General features: G+C 38.4%; 1 protein-coding gene across 2 annotated transcripts; it reads left to right on the plus strand.

The window, feature by feature from the left end:
- The first annotated feature begins 497 nt into the window (after nt 1–497).
- On the plus strand, nt 498–10,959 carry LOC6578960 (5-hydroxytryptamine receptor 2B). Of its 2 annotated transcripts, none has more exons than XM_044010533.1 (8): nt 498–1,106; nt 4,309–4,442; nt 4,857–4,966; nt 6,106–6,295; nt 6,380–6,517; nt 7,162–7,488; nt 7,798–8,193; nt 9,021–10,959. In XM_044010533.1, exons 1-8 carry the CDS (start codon nt 650–652, stop codon nt 9,117–9,119), a joined length of 1,851 nt encoding a protein of 616 aa, XP_043866468.1. In that variant the 5' UTR covers nt 498–649; the 3' UTR covers nt 9,120–10,959. The 2 variants fall into 2 exon arrangements, with proteins under 2 accessions (XP_043866468.1, XP_032585863.1); XM_032729972.2 differs by having other exon boundaries at nt 7,756–8,193; nt 9,021–10,958.
- The last annotated feature ends 5,969 nt before the right edge of the window (nt 10,960–16,928 follow it).

Genomic DNA, 16,928 nt, shown 5'->3' on the forward strand with positions numbered 1-16,928 from the left:
ATAAGCTTTAAAGCCATAAATTCCCTTACAAGCCGTTGGCTTTAAACTAAAATATTTATGGGCTTTAGTGCTGCAACTATCGTTCATCGATAGATAAATCATAAATTATATTAGAAGCATTTTAAAAATCTATTTGCTAAACTTTTATTTTTATTTCCTTTTTAGCCGTTCTTCTGTTTTTAGCCATGTCTTTTGCGCTTTGTTGACCAAATCAAATAAGGTCTCATTTTTGGTTGCTTTTTAGACGCGTTTTTTGCTGTCGTTTCTCAGTTTTCATTTTTATTTTTTATTTCAATTTTTTTTTTTTTTAACATTCAACTGACAGAGTCTTTCTCATTCTCGAACATTTCAGTTTACGTGTTAAGTGCTTGGCAAGCACGATTAAGGCGCTTTATCACCCGCAACAACGGCAGCAACACGAACTGAAACAAAATCAACAGCAACAGCTGCGACGCCAGCAGCAGCAGCAGCAGCAGCAGCAACAGCAGCAGCAGCAACAAAGGCGCTTACGGCAGGCCTTGTCGCAGCAGCAGCAGCAACAGCGGCAGCAGCAGCAACAGCAACTGTTTTAAGCACTCGCACATACACTGGCACGCCCACTGGGCGTTAAGTAACAAGCAACAGCAACGGCAACAAGAACAAGAACAACATGCTGAGCACAATGACAACACCAGCCACATTGCTTGAGTTTGGGGCAATTGGTGATGTCCCAAGCATTTTGGAAATAGAACTGCCAGCCATATTGTTCAACGAGAGCCTCTTCATTGAACTGAATGGCAGCCTAACCCAGCTGGATGCTGGCAGCGGCGTCGGCAGTGGCGCCACCAACAACATCAACATCGGCAACAACAGCAGCAGCAACAGCAGCAGCGCAGCCAGCAATTACAACAGCGGCAACTACAATGGCAGCATTCTGCTCATCAACGGCAGCAGCGGCTACAACAGCAGCAACAGCAGCACCACCACCCATACAGGCAGCAATCTCACACAGCTGGAGGAGGAGCAACGTGTTGCCAATGAGCGTGCCGCAGCTGAATTTTGGCTATTGGTCAAAATGATAGCCATGACCGTTGTGCTTGGCCTAATGATACTCGTCACCATTATTGGTAAGTAAACAGAAATTCACAATCATTCAGATACTTAAGGAATCGGACAAGCGTATGGCAATTGGGTAACATCGACTGCATAATACTCATTCAGGTATTATAGATTAAGTTGCCACTAAAGGTAACATATGGGGTCTGCCACGCCTTCTTCTGCCTGCTACATGAATTTTAATCAAATTATTATGCCTTGACATTCCATTGTCAATGTTTTCTGGGTATTTAGATATACAGTTATATATCAAATTTCCCAAATATTATATGTATAGGATCCCAATCTTGATCTAATGGCATTACTAGGTTAGACCTTGCCGCTCAAACCAAATTTTATACAGAGTTCTCTCTACATGCCAAAGCCAATCTACCCCTCCTCTCACACCTCAGCGAGCGAGCATATTTCGATTCATGTCTTAAAGCAGCTGCTATCATCTATGTGGCAAGTTGCAAGTGGCAAGTGGCAAGTGGGTGTGGCATGCTGCCAGATTTTGTAGCCGTTAAATTATTCTCAAATTTATGCCGCCAAGAGGCAGAAAAAAAAAAAAAAAAAAAAAACTCCCAAAAAAATAAGGAACGTTGCCATATCGTCCAAACTGTAAATGAAGTGAAATTTATGATGCAGAAGATTTTTATTGCGCTGCTTGAAAATTTTATTGATTTTTGGCTTACGAAAGATGATTTGCTGCCGTGAAGTTTTCGCTGAGGCGGAGATGGATATGGAGCGGAGAGAGCAGCTGGTGGCTGGGGCGGGCGCGTAGGCGGGTATTTGGGGCTAGGGCTGGGCGTGGCAGTTATGTGCTTAGAGTGCGCGCGCGTTTTAAAAAGCTTTGCGTTAAACGTCGCACTTAGCGACGAGCAGCGGAGAGTTGAGTCGTGTCCTGTAAGTCCTTGCCAGCCAAGGACGACAAGCGACAAAAGCAAACAAAGTTTTCAAAAAAAAAAAAAAAAAATGTGTGTATATGTTGTTTTTTTTTGCTTTGTTTTTTATATAAAAATACATTTTTTAGACTTTATGTTGTTGTTGTTGTTGTTGTTGCCATCGACACGTGAAAAGCTATTAAAAGCGCGCCAAGGCGTCAAATGGAAATTGTGCAAACAAACGCACACAGCCTTAGCAGCACACCAACACAGATACGCATAGAAAGGGAGTGTGTGTGTGTGTGTGTGTGTGTGTGTGAATGTGTCTGCGTGCGATGCACACGGCGTATGCGCAACATTCGCCACTGTGGCAAGCGCCGCTGCTAGCATATGCAAATGCATTCTGCTTGGCCCTAGCACGACGAGCCCTGACAAAAACGTTTTGATAAACTACAGACAGGCGCTCAGTACTAGCAACAACAACAACAACAACAACAGCTGACAGACAAGCGACAACAATAATAGCAACAACAACAACAACAACAGCAGCTTGACATACCGACATAGTTAGAGACGAGCATCGGGTTGACAGAGGCAAAAGGCTTTTGAATGCCGCCGTGGCAATTACAATTTGCCAACTTGCATCATTTGCATCGCACAGAGAGATTGGCAAGCAGAACAACTGCCCCCACCCCACCCGGTTTCACCACTTGCAACTTGCCCCAAAGGCTATAGAAATTGAACTTGGCTCAGTTTGAGTAGAAACTCTGTGTGTGTGTGCGTGTGTGTGTGCGTGTGTGGGTGTCGGCATGTGCTTTGCCATGCACAATTGCCTGCAATTAGAAACGTGCTGCAAAGGCTGATTGATTTTGGCATAATAAAACAGTTCGTCCAGTGCCAGTAACTACTTTAGCTGTTCCCATTTCAATAGTATTTAACAGCTATTACTACTACTACTACTACTAGTACTACTACAACTAATGCTGCTGCCTGCAAATCAAAGTTTTCAGTTCATTGACTATCTATCTCATTGTATGCAGCACAAAAGTCGAGCGATTTAATATTTAATGCCATTCAAGCGAACAATTAAAATGCATTTTGTTGAGTCAAGGCAATTAGTTAAATATTTAAAGAACTAAACGAGCCAAACAAACTTTTTAATAGGTTTGAACCATTTTCATTTACGAACGGAATTGACGCAAAGCCTAAAAACTGTTGAACAAAGAAATTGTTGCTGTCCAGCTGTGTATAAAGGTCATGCCTAAAAGTTTATGTATACTTGATAATACTAATTAAATGTCTGTCCGTATGTACAAAGCTATTGAAAGACATAACTACAGAAAAAGCCGAAAAATTCTCCTATATTCATAATAATAATAAATCATTTATAATGAAGAATAACTTTTATACGTTTTCTTAAGCCTACGAGGAATTGAGCAAAAGAGTCTTGTATTTAAAATACGCCTTTTACAAATTTAAACTTAGTTAAGATAGATGCATGACAAAAGCTGAATGCTACGAGACTCCCTGGAACGTGCATTAATAAAACTTGTGGAAATATTGATCATAATTTGCTCGTTCAGAAAAAGTATAGCCCCATAAATGCCTCTGAAACTGTGGGCCAACTCTTCTAGTGAATGTGCCAAAAACAAAACCTGAAACTTGAGTTCGGGCAGCTGCATGACAAAAGCTGAATGCTACAAGACTCTATGTAAGGTACATCAATGCCAAGGACTGAATAATATGAATTCATTGTTCATGAAATAGAAAACATATTCATGATTCACAGAAATATAAATGCTCTTAATTTAGATCTTCTAGTGAATTTTTTAGCAGAAGCTAAATGCGATGGGGCTGCATGACAGAAGCTGAATGATATGACACTCGACGGATGGTATATTTATTTATCTTTCAGATCCATCAAAAAAAATCCAAATCATTTATGCAATGAAAGTTCTCTACAGATCATTTCATTACTTAGGTTTCTTTATTGTCAGCAAAAAAATTTGTTAGATATACGAATTTTTCACTACAATGATTTGAAGCCATAATCGTTGTTGAAAATTAGTGCATATCAAATAAACTGCATTAGCTGCCTTCACAAGGAACCCAAACCAAAACCGAACTCACTCGAGTCTACTTCTTCAAAATTGAGTAGTCTGTAGCCAGAAACCTCAGAGTGAAACTCAAAGCTAGAAAGCACATAAGCAATTTGACGAACCACATCTGAAGGCAGTGAATATGCAAATCACATTTTATATTTAAATTATTTGATACATATGTATGTGTATGTATAGCATATAGATACATATGTCTGATTTATTACTTCATTTCTCTTTCGCACTCGCAGGCAACGTATTTGTGATTGCAGCCATTATACTCGAACGAAACTTGCAAAATGTTGCTAATTATTTGGTCGCATCTCTGGCAGTTGCTGATTTATTTGTTGCCTGTCTCGTCATGCCGCTTGGCGCCGTCTATGAGGTAAGTTGTTGTTGTTATTGCTATACTATACCATATTATTGCTGCCTGTGTTGTGCAAGCGACTCTGGTTTTGTTGTCGCTAGCAGTCGCTGCAACTGCTTCAAGCGCAAACTTCATTACCCTAATGGAAACTTGGAATGAAAAGCGTGCAAATGAAATTACGAGCAAAGAGTTGACTTTGCCCCGCAGCAAGTGTCACGAACGCAACGGAGACTGAAGTCGATGTATGTGTGTATGCATGTGTGTGCGTGCGCCTGTATGCGTGTGTATGCGTAATGAGCCATTGCGCGTTGTTAATTGTTGAAATTGCGTCATCTTGCCAAAGACAGCGGAGAGGCAATGACATAATTTAATTGCATTCATTCCCGCTGGCAAACACTGAAAATCCATGTGCTTGCATTCAATTTAATTTAGATAAGCAACGGCTGGATCCTTGGACCGGAACTCTGCGATATTTGGACATCCTGCGATGTGCTCTGCTGCACAGCATCCATATTGCACCTGGTGGCCATCGCGGCAGACAGGTGAGTTATCTATTGTGTTACTCAGTTTACCTGTTGCATAAGTTGTGAGTCTTTTTTTTTTTCTTTGTGGAGTGAAAATGAAGTGAGTAGGGCCTTGCGTCTCGCTAGTTTATTATTCAGTTGCTCATAATGTTAGGGGTGGCTTATTCTTGTCATTTGCGCTTCTTGAAAATGCAATTCCTCTTCTTTTTAATTCAAACTGAATTATGGCATCTAACCATTGTTAAAATGATGGATTAGAAGCATGTCAAGTTTTCGTTTGCTTAATGGTAAATTTATGGGCAATAAAAAGAAGTATATAGCTATGAGAAAAGGAATTTTCACAATTTAAGGATTTTTGGATAATAGCAGGCGCTTATCGGATCGTGATCAGTTAAGCTTAGATCGCTCACTTATTGAAGTATATGTACATAAACTAACTTCGTTCTTCATCATCAATTTTCAAATATTACGAGATTTATAAAAAAGTTAAAGAATTCTATTTGCTATTCTTTTTGTTTATTTTAATTTTAATTTGTTTTATTATCTTCATATAATTCTTTTATTTATTTATTTATTCTTTTTTTTTATTTCTTTATTTATTCTTTTATTTATATATATATATATATTTTTTTTTTTTAGGACTTTCTAAAATTGTTTGGGTTTCCTACATACATTGGTAATTTAAGAGCCGCCGCTCGTCTAATAAATCAGCTTGTAAGAGATTTAAGTTCGTTCCAATTTCGCTGCCCCGATGTTCGATTCCAGCTTTTAGATCGTGCTAGTTAAATATCAGCATTAAGAGAACCATAGTTATTATTATCGCCATTAACGCTCGCATAATACAGATGTCTGTGCTCTAACAGTTATGACTGTTAACTCTATATTGGCTCTAATGGCTTACGTCTAGAGTAGACGTTCTTAAACAGTTAACAACAGCAAAAAGTTTTGCCTGAAAAATCTTGCTTCAAGAGCTACCCGAAAAATCTCGTTAGCTCAACACATACATACATATACATATATTTATCAACTTTCTCCCCACTCTTGACTCGTTAGTGTCTTTTATTTACTCATCCTTTCCTTACTTGACTTCTCACTTTCATTTCATTTGTATCTCTCTTTCTCTCTCTCTCTCTCTCTCGCATCTCGTTGCATTGCAGATACTGGACCGTCACGAACATTGATTACAACAATTTGCGTACTCCGCGACGCGTCTTCATCATGATATTCTGTGTGTGGTTCGCTGCGCTGATTGTCTCGCTGGCACCGCAATTTGGCTGGAAGGATCCCGAGTACATGAAGCGCATAGAGGAACAGAATTGCATGGTCTCGCAGGATGTGGCCTATCAGGTAACCAGAACACCGCTTGTCTTCTGTGTGTATGTGTGTGTTAATTCTTTATTTATTTGATTTTTCTTTCTTTTTTTCACGCAGATATTTGCCACATGTTGCACGTTCTATGTGCCGCTGTTGGTGATTTTATTTCTGTATTGGAAAATCTATTTAATTGCAAGGAAACGCATACAGCGTCGCACACAAAAATCATTCAATGTGACATTAACGGAGACCGAGGTGAGTCGAATGGAACGGATATGGGGCTTGGGTTTTGGGTTTACAATTAATTTGATAAATTTTCTAGCTAGTTGCGCGGCATTGACAAATGTTAAATAATAATTCGAGTCGTCGTCTAATGAAATTTGAGCCAAAAACCATGTCTTGTTGCCATAATGAGCGTGTCATTAACCGAAACGATAATGCGAATCCTTTGCCACCCATTAGGGCCGGGCCCAAATGAGCACTTGAAGCAGCCAAAAAGTTTGCACTCAACGATTTATGTGCGTGTGTGTGTGTGTGTGCGTGGGCGTGGGCGTGGGAATGTGCGTGTGGGCGTGGGCGTGGGCGTGGGCGTGGTAAATGTGCGATTCACTCAAAGCGTTAGCTAGTTGTACTTTGGCTAAAAACAAAATGTGCCCCAGGGGAACAACTAGAAATGCTTAGGACAGCTTCTAAATCAAATACACGAATATAGCTAAAAGCGAATTGGAAATGAGGGAATAGACAGACAGACACACAGACAGACCGATAGACAGACGGCGAGAGATAGAATGAGAGATAGATAGATATATGTACACTTAAAAGAAAAGGGGCATGGTGGGGAAAGTTCAACTCTTTTTGCCTATACCTGTTAAACAGCGAAATATAATTAAATTTTGCAGTGCGATTCGATGGCACGTGACGTGCCCAAGGAGCAGGCTGGCAAACGTCGTTGGCGGCGCGAACAACTGGAGGATGCCGAAAATGAAGCTGGCCAACTGCAGAGACGTTCACGTAAACGAATTAAGATATGCTTTGGCCGTAACACAAACACGGCCAACATCAATGCGGGTACCGAGGGCGCCGTGGCACGTTCTGTGGCCGCCATTGCCGTTGACTTTGCCAGCCTGGCCATTACGCGGGAGGAGACTGAATTCAGCACCAGTAACTATGATAACAAAAGCCACGCGGGCACCGAACTGACGACCATCTCTAGCGATGCCGATGACGTAAGTAGCTGCTGCAACTTGAGTAAAACCGAACTGAACGGAACTGAGCTAGTTACCTGTTCGCTGTTACCTGTTCGCTATTAGCTGTGCTCAAATGTTCCAGCTGCTCAGTTGTTTCAGCAGAACGAAGCTAATTGTTTCTGTTTGCTTTGTGTGTGTGTGTGTGTGTGTGTGTGCACATTCTTGTCTTTGTCGCTCAATGCTTTGCTTTTTCTCTCTCCTCTCTCTCTTTCTCTCGTTTTTTGTCTCACTTTCACCCTTTTATAGTATCGCACGAGCAATGCTAACGAAATCATAACGCTCTCACAGCAGGTGGCCAGCGCCGCACAGCAGCATCTAATAGCATCCCATTTGAATGCCATTACGCCGCTAGCACAATCCATCGCCATGGGCGGCCAGCCAACGGCAGCAGAGGGGGCTGGCACTGGTGCCACAAGTCCCAGTGGCACAATTGTTGGCCGGGGTGTACTGGCCAGCATTGCCAATCCACACCAGAAGCTGGCCAAACGACGCCAGTTGCTGGAGGCGAAACGTGAACGTAAAGCAGCGCAAACATTGGCCATCATCACCGGCGCCTTTGTCATCTGTTGGCTGCCCTTCTTTGTCATGGCCCTCACAATGAGCCTGTGCAAGGATTGCGAAATTCATCCAGCAGCTGCATCGCTATTCCTCTGGCTGGGCTATTTCAATTCGACGCTCAATCCGGTACGTATATAAGAGAACAAGCAGAAGAACAAACAGTTACGAAGTGAAACCCCAAAAGATTTGTCCATCTGTCCGCTGCAATACGTCTTTGTCCTGCGTCCTGTGTGTAACAAATGAGCCAAGTGTGGGTAATTCTGATTGGATGATTGATCTACCATATATATACATAAATCTCAATTGAATGTAGTTACACAGAACATAAAATAAAAAGAGCTGTAAATTTTGTTAATATTCAGTCATTTTTCAGCTTTTTTTCCCTTTTGAGAGCAGATATAATCAATTCCCAGCTGACTTAATTGAAGCATTGCAGTATTTTCATAGAGTTCTCTTTCCAATTGAATGATTGTATAAATGAATAGTTTTGCCAAATCTCTCTTTCTCTTTCTCAATGCATGCATATGCATGACTATTTGCAGCAGCTTAAGCTGCTTTAAAGCTTTGCAAAAGTATGGAATTTAATGCATTGTAAATTGGCATCTAATTGGATGATTGATGCAGCACTCAAGACAATTTCTTAAGCAAGAGAATATGCTTGAGTTGAATCGAATAAATTAGCGTAGAAATGATATAAAAAGTTTCATTTGATATTCAATTTACTTTGTGAAATCTTATAAAGAATGATAATATATATAATGATTATAAGTATATTTCTAAATATTAGAATATTTTCATATTTATTTATATTTTTTTTATAAATCAGAAAATTTTTCCGCGTATAGAATATCATTGACTTACAATAAGAACCTGCTCAGTTTTAGCCATTATCTCCCATCTTCTAACACACATTCAACTTCTACTTACACACAAAAATTCCCCCGTTTATACAGGTCATCTATACCATTTTCAATCCAGAGTTCCGTCGCGCCTTCAAGCGCATTCTATTTGGACGAAAGCATGCGGCACGAGCGCGCAGTGCGAAAATTTGATTTCAACTGAAAACCAACGAGGACCAGTATCTGTAAGCCACAACCTAAACCAAAGAGGTGAAAGCAAAAGTTACTAAGAAACTAACAAAATGGAAAAAAACAACAGGCATAACAAACTCACATAAATAATTCTGTATATAAACTCAAGAGATATCAACTCAGATGCCAACTGATCACAAATGGCATGTAAAAATGGATATGTAAATGAAACTGGATATGGAATTGATGTTAAAAGGCATTGCAGTAAAATGAAACTATAGTTAGGTGCTTAGATTTATAGTTTGTAGTGCGTTTGACGATATTTTTAGCAGAGACAATCCTAAGTACATGTACGCGATAAGTAATTCCTAAACCTACCTTAACGAATAACACACACGTGCCCCAAACTAGCAACCGACAAAGAAGCAGAAATCCAAAGCAAATAGATAACAATTTTTATAAGCTATATAGAAGATGTTAGCTGTTAAGAGTAATCACACATACACACACACACATACACACAAATGTATTCGTATACGTATTTGTAGTTGATTTATATATTTAGCTGTATGTGTATGTCTATTTAATTTGTAATATTTCTAAAGTCTTCCCTGTGTCTTAAAGAAAATGAAAATGAATAAATCTAGATATGTTTAGCATAGAAGTTTAGCAAAGCTTGGAAGATTGGCAATATTTGTTGTTTAGCATTATCTGTGTGTATATGTGCCCAAAAATATATATAGCTTGATATATATGTATACATATGTATATGTATATCTATTCCATTACTGATAAGGCTGGGTCCAACAAACTTTGTACGCTTTCAATTGTTCTGTGTTAGTTCTCGTAGCATAAGCAAAAGTCAACTTTTCTTATCTTTGTTCGTGTTCAATTAAATAACTAAATGAAATATTGGAAAATTAGATGAGAATGGCAAAATATAAATCGGCTAGCCGAAGACTAAATACTCTTGCAGAGAGCAAGATAATCGGGTTAATACATGTCGAGTAATTATTAGCGCATAAAATGTCCTCCTAAATATCTATAGCATACTTATAAGGGCATATATTATAAAGCAAGCAAACAAAACTCTACAACTTTACTGCAAGAGTATTATTAAAATTACCTATACTAAGCAATTTGTAACGAATTTACACACGCACACACAGACACGATATGAAAGTATCTGAATGTTGCCCCGAGCCAATTTACGAGCGTAAAATTCCAAAAAACCGTAAAACAAGATAACAAAAAACAGTTCGTAATTAAACTGAACATACAAAATAAAAAGCCACTTGATATGATGTCGGAATTGTGTAATCAAATTATGTGAATTATTATTATTCACATAGCCAAAGCGAAGTCAAACTTTTTGGCCTGGGCAACGTCAGGCACAGGGCCTGAACTGTGAGCACGTGCAATGCAGCCGAGTGCTGAGCCAGACACTCACGCACACATATACATACATACATATACATATATTTGTAGATATGCATATATATGCACCTTTCTTATTTTTCAGCAAAAAATAAATATCCTTTCGTTTATTTGAAAATTTGCATAGTGCTGCACGACTATTTTCATGGCCATGAAATAATTGCTTGAAATATTAAAATACCGAGAGAAAATAGCTCCTTTCAATTATGAAATTATTTACAAATTAAAGCTAAAGTTCTCATGCAAGACTTTGAGCATTCTCTTAAAATATTGTTAAAAATCCATTTAAAATTTATAGACCTGAAATATTTCGTCATCATAAATGATTAATTTTTTTATGGAATTTAATATATATCATATAAATGATATGAAAGCGTACTGACCTGAATCTCTTCATCATAAATGATTATTTGGTTATTTAAAAAAAAAAAAAAAAATATTTTTATTGAATGAAAATCTAATTTTTTATTTGCTTTAAATTTTTTATAAAAAAAAAAAAATTATTTTATTTCGTTTTATATTAGTTTGTTCAAATATATATAAATATATATATTTCCAAATATATATATTTTATAAAAAAAAAATTGTATTTTATATTAATTTGTTTAAGCTTTCAATAATATCAAACATATTCAGTTTAGTAGCACTTTAAAATATACTATGTATTATAATTTCAATTGATAATACAAATGAACTTGAACAACAACAAATGATATTAGATGTAATACGAATACGCTTCAATGTGCATAGAAAACAAAACTAAAAAAAAAAAACTATATACATACATACTGATATATATGTATATATATAAATAGATATGTATCAATATTCACACTACTCATGTATATTAGCTAGTAAGTACTTTGTAAGCCTAGCGGTTTATTACAAGTTTCTCGTCTGTGTGTCATTGCTAAACAAAAACAAAAACAACAACAACAACAACAACAAATCAAATTCTCGATGTGTACTTGATGTCAAAGTTATTAAAAATTGTGTTTTATCAAGAAGTTTCGAGTGTGTTTTATTCAAATTCGGACAAGCATATATAGTATTTATATATATTAATATGCCACAACTCTTGCCGCATTGTAGTGTGTGTGTGCGGGGTGGTCGGGCGGTCGGTTGAAGCTTTGAATTTGTTTGCACTCAGCTCAACTCAAAATTGACAAACTTTTCAACCGCACACACGTAAGCAAATGCCAGCGCATCGGCCAAATGCCAAAGTTCAAGTGCAAATTGTGTCAAGTGTTGCAGAATTCGGAATCGGCAACGGACAACAAATCGGATACAGATTCGGTATACGAATCGTTGTGCGTGTGTGTGTGTGTGCGTATGAGTATGAGTATGCTTGTGTGTGTGTTTCACTCATGGAGATGGATTACGCATTGGCATTATCAACACCGGAACAGGCGAAAGCCGACAAATGGCCCAGAAATGGTTGTGCTTCCAATGACAAACAGCCAGGCAGCTGGTAACCTGCCATGCCAAAAACAACAACAACAACAACAACAAAATCGATACATCATGCAATACTCGCATTACAGTGCCAGCCAGTTGAGCTGTTGTACTCGCACACGCACACGCACAGCGCTTCCACTCCTCCTGCTGCTCCCGCTGCTCCTGCTCCTTCACCTTATCGTTGTTATTCTTGCAGCTGACATTGTTGTCACCGCTGCTTGCCACATTGTTGCACTTGCAACTACCAAAACCTGCACTTATCAGGTGTCAGCAGCTGCTGCCCCAAAAAGCCAAAAAAAAAGGAGCAAAATAACGGCAACCAAAAGTTCTAAGTCGAAGACATGTGGCCTTTAGTTTTGACAATTTCTTTTTAATCTCATGCATGAAATATTGTCTAGCTTTGCGTCATCAATAAATTAAATGACGTATAAGCATAAGCCATATAATTATTTATTTAAGAAGGGCTTCTCAATCTCTTTTTAGGCTCATGCATAAATATAAAGGATATGTGCGTCATCAATAAATTAAATGACATTTCATAAGTAAAACAATAATTACTTATTTAAAGGGAGCTGAGGAAATACTTTGAAGAGACAACTATTAACTGGCAGTTATAATATTAACTGTAAATTAATCCAAAGCTAAAAAAAATTCGCATAATTCATCAAACGAAAATTTGAAAATATATAAGACTTTATTATAAATATATATGTTTTAATAATATTATATAAATAATAATATTATATAAATAAGCTTAAAACTAAATAAATTGTTAGCTTGCCGTACTCAAGTAGCTATAAATTTAATACATATATTAAGCAGGTAATCAAAGAGAGATTTAATTCTTTTAAAAAATATATACCGAAAGCTTACTCCATTTGTATTTCAATTTCAATTATATACACACATTTAATCAATTTATTTAATTTTTTTATTTTCTTCCTTAACCCATAATTGCTCGGCTTTCACACACACACAATACACACATGAAATTGCCAACACATTTTGTGATATGGCCCACAGCTAGGCGATACACTATATGCATAATTCATCTATTGGCTTAAAAACTGTGTGAAAAATCAATCAATAACTGTGCGTACGACCTGACAATGTTAAGTCATGTAGATTTTGTGTGTGTGTGTTTGGGGGGGGGAGTGTGGGACAATCCAATAAGCCCTGTCATAAGCCACAGCCAGAAGGCATAAAAGCCACAAAAATCCCAATGCTTTCAAATGTGCAACAGCAAACACCAGTGTGTGTGTGTGTGTATGTGTGTGTGTATGTTGTACGTGTAAATATACGTGCCTTTATTAGCTACTACACATTATTAATATCGTTAGCTCTCTCTTACCCACTCACTCCCTCGCTCTCTCTCTCTCTCTCTCTCTCTCCGACTCACTCTCTGCATCGGATAATGTCAATAAAATGCGTTTTATTAAAAAATTTCTTAGTGCTCCCAAAAGCAAAAAAAAACAAGTAAGAAAGCTCTAGTCGAGACTGCTCGACTACGAGATCCCCTGAACCCTTGGAGCAATAGATATTTCAATACTTTTTCGCGACTTTCAGCTTACACAAGAAACACGCACACACACACACACACACACGCACGTACGCACACACAGGTATACATACACACACACGCATACAGACACACATACTCACACACACGCATACAGACACAAACGCATACACACACACATACACACACACATACACATACAAGCAACCACGCATAAACACGCATGGGCTGCAGTGTGCGCTTACTATGAGAACTTAATTGTTTAATAACTTTTTTTATGGACGTACGATCTTCATGAAACTTTTAGATTATGATTATAACATGAATATGCATGTAATTTCCAAAGCACAAGTCTCTAGTATTTGAAATACGCTTTTTACAAAAGTGAGGGTGAGGGGGGTGAATTTAGAGGTGGGGGGTAAATTTTAACAAAAACCGAAATTGTATAAATTGCATATAAGCATACATTAAAAATTTGGAGACTCTAGCAATAAAGGTGTAGAAGATATAATTTTATAACTGGGTTTCGATAAGGTTTTTTATCGATAAAAAAAGATCGGGATGAGTTATCGATTTTTAATGATAAACTTGATATGCGCGCTGTAATTACGGACATTTTAAAAAAAATTTGAAGTCTCTAGCTCTTATATCTTCTGAAATCGACGCGTTCATACATACGGACAGACGGACAGACGGACAGACGGACAGACGGACAGACAGACGGACAGGGCCAAATCAACTCAGCTCGTCACCCTGATCAAGAATATATATACTTTGTGGGGTCTGCCACGCCTCCTTCTCCCTGTTACATACATTTCAACAAAACCATTATACCCTGATTTCCCATTGAAAATGGGTTCAGGGTATAAAAATACATAAAATCCCATAAATCGAATAAATATCGTTTGCTCAACGAGTGCCAAGAGTGTGTACGAGTGCGTTTGTGTGTGTCTGTGTGTGTGTGTCTGTGTGAGTGTGCGAGTAACAGTTAATATGCCACATGAGTGCCAGCACACTGTTTGCTCGAGCATTATACGTATTTTTTGAAGCCTGCTCGAATCGTATAAAAAATGAACAAAACTTGCCAAGCAATTCGAAAGGTATTAAAAGTATTAAACAGCAACGGCTGATTATAAACCTTGAAGAGCCAAAACTTGAAGGAAAGAAAAAAGTAGCCAAGTGCAGCAACATATCTATCAAATACTTTTAGCAGATATATACTTAAAGCTACTTGAGTGTGTGTGAGTGTGAGTGAGCAAATAGGACATGCTAGCTGCCAAGAGTATAAGTACTTAAACACATAGTGGCTAGGCAATCCATGTATGTATGTGTGTGTGTGTGTGTGTGTGTGAGTGTGTATGTGTTAAGGAAAGTTGTAATTGAATTGCAGCGAACGTGCGCAAATTGCTTGAAATGATTAAGAGCTTATGTCGCTGTATTAGTTCAAGGACTAAAACGACTTAGAGCAGGCAATTAAAACGCACGACGTCCACACACAAGCGATCAACCAAGCCACATGAAAAGTAAGTTTATACAAACATATAGCCAAAAGCTTTGATTACATTGCTGCCGGTGTGGAGGAGCAAAGATGGGAGTAGAAGTAGTAGTAGTTAATGAAATAGGAGTAACAGCAACAACATTGAAAGTTGGAGTAGGAGTAGAAGATGAAATGTGAAGAGGAACAGCAGTATAAGTGGGTAGGAAAAGGAATAGAAATAGGAGTAGGAGTAGAAGTAGAATTAGGAGTAGGAGCAGGATTAGAAGTAGGAATAAAAGTAGGAGTTGAAGCAGAAGTAGAAGTAGGAGTAGAAATAGGAATAGAGATAGGAGAAGAAGTAGAAGTAGAAGTGGGAGTAGAAGGGGAGTAGAAATAGGAGGTGAAGTAGGAGTAGAAGTAGGAGTAGAAGTAGGAGTAGAAATAGGAGTAGAAATAGGAGTAGAAGTAGAAGTAGAAGTAGGAATAGTAATAGGAATGAGAGTAGAAGTAGTAGAGGTAGTTGAAGTAGGAGTAGTACTTGGATTAGGGGTAGGAATAGGAGTAGAAGTGGGAGTAGAAGTAGGAGTAGAAAAAGGAGTAGAAATAGTAGTAGAAGTTGGAGTAGTAGTAGAATTATAAGTATAATTAGAATTAGAAGTAGAAATGGAAGTAGAAATGGAAGTAGAAGTAGAAGTAGAAGTGGGAGTAGGAGTAGAAGGAGGAGTAGAAGGTCTAGCAGCAGTAGGAGACCGAGTGAGAATAGAAGTAGGAACAGCAGCAGTAGATGTAACTGCAGCAGTAGGAGTATGAGCAGAACCAAAAACAACAACAGGCAAAATCAGAAGGAGCGGTTAGAGTAGAAGTAGAAGCAGGAATAGAAATAGCTGCAGCAGCAAGAGAATGAGTTGGAGCACAAGCAGTAGAAATAGCTGCTGCAGGAGGAGTATGAGCAGAAGCGAAAAAACCAAAACAGAAGGAGCTGAAGCAGCAACTGGAGCTGGAGCAGCAGCTGCAGCAGTTGCAGCTTTAGTTAGTTTGGCAAGAGCAACAGCTATTCAGATAAGGAAAATGATGCAACACATAAGTATGCTATAGTTATTTTGGTGGATTACTGCGTGTGTTAACTGCAGTTGCAGCAACTCGCACGCTGCGAATGCGCCCCCGAGCAGCCATAATACCCAGAACAACACCAATAGCAACAACAACTCAGCTGCTGAATCGTGTTTATTAAAGCGCTGCAGGTAAAACAGCTCGTAAAACGCGCAAAATAAAAATAAAAAAAAAAATAAATAACTTTATGATCCAACAGTGTGTTTGTGTGGGCGCGAATGGCTGTGAGTGTGTTTGTGTTTTTGTGTGTGTTGTGGCAAAAAACTCATTTTGAAGTTGTTGACACCGCATAGGTAGCCAAAGCACTTGTCACCAACAGCTGCAGCAGCAGCAGCAGCAGGAGAAGCAGCAGCAGCAGAAGCACCACACAAAGCACCAACAAGAGCAAGTTGCAACTGCTGCAAAGACTTTGCAAATTGCGGTCAAGTGCACTTTTCAATGCCTTTGAAACTTGAGCCACATTGAGTGAGATGGCGCTGGTGCTGCTGAATGGCAACCACCTGAGCTGAACCAACTGACAGTTGTCTGGCAGGAGGCAGGACACTGAACGCAGTTGGCTTCCACTCAGACGACAGCCAAAAGATGGCAATTAAATAGAGCAGCTCCACTAATTGCAACAGCACAAAATCTGCGTTAATTATGAGCAACGGATTTATATTTTTTTGATGAGAATAATCAACCTTTTTTGAAGCACTTGAAAAAGTATTTAATTACAGGGTATTCAACTGGAATAAAGTGGAGAGCATTATTTATTTTTATTGTTATTTAAGGAGTCTGACTCACAGCATTAACTACTGTTTGATGATAAACAGTTTGAATGAATTTTAAT

The sequence above is a fragment of the Drosophila mojavensis genome, unplaced genomic scaffold, assembly GCF_018153725.1.
Source record: "Drosophila mojavensis isolate 15081-1352.22 unplaced genomic scaffold, ASM1815372v1 contig_80, whole genome shotgun sequence".
Classification (NCBI taxonomy): domain Eukaryota; kingdom Metazoa; phylum Arthropoda; class Insecta; order Diptera; family Drosophilidae; genus Drosophila; species Drosophila mojavensis.

What these genes read in the sequence shown, in the direction of transcription:
- LOC6578960 (XM_032729972.2), top strand. Translation starts at nt 650, where the DNA reads ATGCTGAGCACAATGACAACACCAGCCACATTGCTTGAGTTTGGGGCA. An exon ending in CGCTTGGCGCCGTCTATGAG is followed by an intron (nt 4,443 to 4,856) that starts GTAAGTTGTTGT and finishes AATTTAATTTAG; the next exon opens with ATAAGCAACGGCTGGATCCT. An exon ending in GTGGCCATCGCGGCAGACAG is followed by an intron (nt 4,967 to 6,105) that starts GTGAGTTATCTA and finishes GTTGCATTGCAG; the next exon opens with ATACTGGACCGTCACGAACA.